At 38.8% G+C, this 5,205-nt stretch overlaps 1 protein-coding gene across 1 annotated transcript in view; it reads right to left on the bottom strand.

The window, feature by feature from the left end:
* LOC101859288 overlaps positions 1–3,106 on the bottom strand; it is a gene marked incomplete at its 5' end in the record, with an annotated part of 15,128 nt that extends 12,022 nt beyond the window's left edge. The window contains 2 exon segments of the mRNA XM_013089893.2: positions 125–269; positions 2,831–3,106. Of these exon segments, the coding sequence (XP_012945347.1) occupies positions 125–269; positions 2,831–3,082 (397 nt within the window).
* Positions 3,107–5,205: the final 2,099 nt, after the last annotated feature.

Genomic DNA, 5,205 nt, shown 5'->3' with positions numbered 1-5,205 from the left:
ATATTATAAAGGTCATTAGCATAGCGCACAGGTAATACGAGTACAAGTCCTATCTTCCGCCTCTAAATGACCACATCATGCATGAGGAGCGTCTCACTGAGCCACCTCGCACAAAACCACTCACCATCCATGTTCAAGAAGGGAGCCGAGTCTAAAGCTATATTGGACGTATGACCCCCGTGTGCCGAGCGTAGGTCGCTGATGATCTGCAGCAGCTTGTCCTCCCGTAGCTTCATGTCCATCAGCTGGCGTTCCAGTTCCTCCACCTTCTGCAGGCGAGACCAGTATGTTCAGAATTACATCATATCTTTACATTCCCCCCCTCTAAAGAAACAAATACAAGAATTTGTACTTGTACCTGTCTTCAACCTCTGAACATGTAGTTCATTTCATTATGAAAGACGGAAAGAAGATGGGATTACCTATTATTCTAATGGTCCCCATAAGGCAATATATAAATATGACATGGATTGGAAATTTCCTGACTAGGCTTGACGGGGTTCTATTGAAGTACAGCTTGCTTTGGTCAGAAGCCAACCTCCTAAATGATATAAATTGTGTCAATGGGGGTGTAAAAATCATCAACATTAACAACAACAAAAATTTAATTTAAAAAAACAACAACACCATGATTGATTTCATTAACTCTACATATCATCACAAAGGGGCATCCTTTAACCTCTGTCCTCCTTTCATAACTCCTACAACTACAATCTGAAAGCCACAAATTACCCTTCCATGTCATATTAGAACAGTATAGTCCACGAATCTCGAACACGAAAATCACAAATTGTCAGGTATCTCCAACATTATAATGACCGGTCCCGCTTCAGTTCCTGTTTTCATTGTATTGACTTCACAGAGTTCCCGAACACTCGAATCTCGAACAAATCTACTTCACATTCTCAACTAAAGACCCGCCTTTACAGCCTTTCTGGCTGCAGATAGGGGTTTCTTTGTCAATTACAGCCAAAAAGGTGGTCCTTGTCTCACCACGGAGAGGCTTGACTGGAGGAAGGGGGGGACAGTGAAAGGGGGTTGGGGGGTGATGCTAACAGTACCGCATGACTGGCTCACCATGCGTGTAATCATGCTGTACCCGCGCAGTGCGGATGACCAGAGGTGTAACTTTGTGTAAGCCAATGAAATGAGAGGAAAGGAACGACGTACGAGTCGGCTGTGCACACGCGAGACTTTCTTCTCTCCACTTTCATTTTCATCCACCGTCTTGCTTTCACACCGTCAACACGTTCATCAAGGGAACTAACCCTGCTTATTGCTTTAATGTTCTTTTTTAACTCCCTAGATTTTCTCTCTATTTCTTTGTATTTGAGGTTTTCACAGAAGTGACAAATTACGGAAATCTCAAACACTATTTCCCATCCCCGACGAATTCTAGTTACCCATGTTTGACTGTATTTCCCTACAGGGACCGTAAGAATATAAAAATAAAGTCATCTTATCTTCCTGTCTTTCAATTGAACTTTTTATACTACAAGGTTTTTAACAAGAAATTTCATTTTCAAACGGTTAATTTAGAAACAATGCAGATCAGAGACCCAAATTTTCCAGTGCTCAATTGTAATGCATTTTGGACGTAAATATACTCTACACAGGGTATTTTCTTTTTTTTTTTTTCATCAAATGATAAAGTATGTTTAAATTGAAAAGACAATAAAATTTTATACAATACTTGCACTGCAAATTCAATAAATCTATTTAAAGCTTATAATTTTTCTTCAGCATCTGCAGGACTATGAGGACCTATACTAGAAAAAGGAAAATGCGTATTTCCCAACCCAAAAAAGTGTACTCAGACTCTCAAAAAAGTACCAAAAATATACTTTTATGCGGTGGTTGGTAGCTATACATGAATGGCTTCATGGTGAAATCAGGTGCTCGTTAAAATGATAAAATCAAAAGAAACGCATTTTTTGCCTGAAGAGCAATTTCATTCAAATTTTTCGTTTTGGAGTCAACATCTTTACGTTCATTAAAGAACATGCTTGCATAGATTTCACTGAAAACATTGATCTAAGGAACAAAAAATGTAAATCTGCAGTTTTCAAAGACACTACAGCTTCAGAAGTCACCACACTTCGGTGGCCATTTTCTTGACAACTTTACCTCTGTCACCAAGAGACCCGCACCTCCTTTTATTTTTATAGCACACACATATTCTAGACTTCTATTCAAGATATAATATGGACAATTAATTTCTTCATCAGAAGCAAGACAAGTGAATAAGCTTTACAGATTAAAATACTTTTATAACAATATCTCAATGAGCCCAAAAACTGACAAGCGCCTAATTCCACCGTACAAGGCGGGGTAATCAGGCGCTCATCAACTTTTGGGCATGTAGGGTTGTTGGTATCATCTCAATGCTTGTCCATTTCTATTGTTTACACTTTCAATGAAAAAAATGCCCATCTATTTTGAAAAGAAAACAAAGATATTTGCAATTGAAGGAGGTGAGAGTCGCCTGATTCCAGTGATAAAATTATCCAAAAAATGGCCACCAAAGTTTGATAAATTCAATAAATTGAAAGTCCTAGAAAACTGAATATTTACATAATATCTTGTGGCTCCAATAAAAGTGTTTGTCAGTAAAATTCACAATGAAATGTGTTTTTAAGGGGACATAAAAAAGGACTTTCATTAAGCCAAAAATTTCTTTTTTTTAAATCGATAAAAATATTGCTATCTCAACTGGTAGAAAAATGCCCTTTTCTTCTATTTCATTATAATTTTTGGACAAGCACCTAATTTCACCATGATGCCTCACAAATAATTATAATATGTAACCAGGATGGTCTCCCCAACTCACCTGAGTAGACTCGGAGAGTGAGCCCGGGCATCCTGGTGCTGCCTGCCCGACGTTGGGGCTGGGTCGGTTGGTGGGCGGCTCCCCTGCCAACTTGCCGGGTGCCCGCTGGTCATCGTACAGCTCGTAGGAACCCCTGTTGCTGTCCCTGCTTCCACCACCGCCGCTACCTCCTGCAGTCTCCATCACAGAGCCCAGGTGTGGAGAAAACGTACGAAAGTGAAGGAGGCGATCATTTTCAAAGGCGGTCTTCATGCAACTATCCCTGGTGCCAGTGTGCTGTAGAAAATAAAGTGGAAAGAGGTCAAAATGAGAAGGGACCTAAATAAATTTATGAATGAAAAATATATCCATCCACCAAATCAAGAACTAAAGATTTATAGTAGTAGTAGTCCTCTTGGCCACACTTTACTTCAGTAATGAAATTAAGGATAGACAACACCTTTTAACTCAGAAAATAAAAAGAGTAGATCAAGTAGAAACATAATGATGATCGGGGGGAAAAAAAAGCGTCAAATTTAAATTGAAAAATAGTCCAAGTCCAAGTATCGCATAGAGGTCTTAAAGCAGAAGGATCACCAAAAAACAGCCCACAAGCCAGACCCTGAGGTCAGGTCATCTAGCAGCAACCTTGTAAAAAAAAAAACTACTTGGAAGGGGTGTTTGCAGTAAACCAGGACTTGGTCCCTAAGATCATTTGATGTGGTCCAATTAAACTCTACACAGTGTAAATTTTTTAACATATATACTTTGTTTTTTAGATTTCATAGCTAATCTGTATGCTCTTTCTTTTTTGCATATTTTGTAAATGGCCACCTCTATTCTCACCCTGGTTGAGAATAGCGCAGGCGAGTATTTTGGCTATTCTCACCCGGTCACCCGTTGTGCGTTCACCGTATAGCCTAGATCTAGGCCAACCAATTTTGCGTTCACCCTGAACCACAGAATTCTACACTGTGAGAAAAATTGTAGAATTCTGTGCCGTGAACAAACATTCCAATACTACTGTTGTTAGCCTAAAAGCGTACAATTTTGTCTGGGGGCACTGGAAAGAGAGAAAGAAAGAGAGGAGTACCGCATCATTTTTTAACTTTGTTTTGGTCAATTTGATTGTCCACACCGATAGACAGTATTCAGAAGGGACAGAGAGAGAGAAGAGGGGAGGAGTAGATCTTGCGAGAACTTCCGGGAAAAAACAAAATGGCGACCCACGTAATTCGGCTCGATTCGAAAAGTGAAATAGCCATAGGCCATAGCATCTTTGTAGACAATCAAATTAGCTTACTTTTGTTGCTATAAGTATAATGTAATTTTTTTTTTGCTTTTATCCATTTGATCATCCACACCGATAAAAAGTATTCCGAAATTAGGAAAAACAGGTCTTGTTTCACACCGGGTGAGAATAGCCAACGGTGGCAAGTCTCACCCGGGGTGAGAGGTCGATCGTATTTCTATTCTCACCCCGGGTGAGGATAGCCATTTCCTTTGTAAATTCATAGTCTGATTTAAGTAATTGGTTGGTTATCTTTATTATATTCCATATAATATATATAGATCTATATTATATTGGGGTTTTTTGTGTGAACTCTGCCCGCTCTCTGCATTCTTTTAAATTAGATAATCCACCATTCTTTGAATTTTCAATAATTTTTCAATTTCTAAAACTTTTATTCTTACCTTCATTAGAAATTTTGACAAATAAAAAACTAGGTGAAGTTTGTACAATTTGTAAGTATGGAAAAATAAAAGACAAGGCAGACTTGAACAAAATGGCATCAATTAAAAATCTATAAATCTGATCGTAGTGTCGATTTTCGGCCGATATCTCCATGCTTGGACAGTGAGAAGTAACTCATTTTGTAAGCACACCTCACATATATATACTCTAGATCTACTCTTCTCTAGATCTAGACTATGTCATGATCAAGAATCTAGATCTAGACTTCTAGCCTAGACCTAATCTAGAAGAGTGTTCAGTTCTAATACCATACACTAAACAGGGGGAATCGTGAGCAAAGATTGAGAAACGACTGCTTAAAATATACCTGGACTGACTGAGTCACAAGTAATGCGTGTTATACAAGATCTAGAATCTAGATAGACTGTCTACTCTATTTTAACTGGGAACACACCTTTTCTCCGCCCAGTCAGTGTGTCACGATCGTGTGTGTGATTCATCGACCTTACCTTACACTCTCTTACCTTTGTGATTTATGTATCCCTATTAATTGCTTGTCTGGAACATTCAAGCCAATGTCATTAAGAAATAAATAGAATAAACTACCCTGAAAACTCACGGATAAGACTTTTTGTGCAATAATCCATCCAGGGGGTCATTCTGGCGAAGTGGCCCATTTTCTACGTCTTTCAACCAGACC

Source organism: Aplysia californica, unplaced genomic scaffold (assembly GCF_000002075.1).
Source record: "Aplysia californica isolate F4 #8 unplaced genomic scaffold, AplCal3.0 scaffold01074, whole genome shotgun sequence".
NCBI classification, from domain to species: Eukaryota; Metazoa; Mollusca; class Gastropoda; order Aplysiida; family Aplysiidae; genus Aplysia; species Aplysia californica.
The sequence above is the reverse complement of the archived record's forward strand: the minus strand, read 5'-3'. Positions and strand labels throughout refer to the sequence as shown.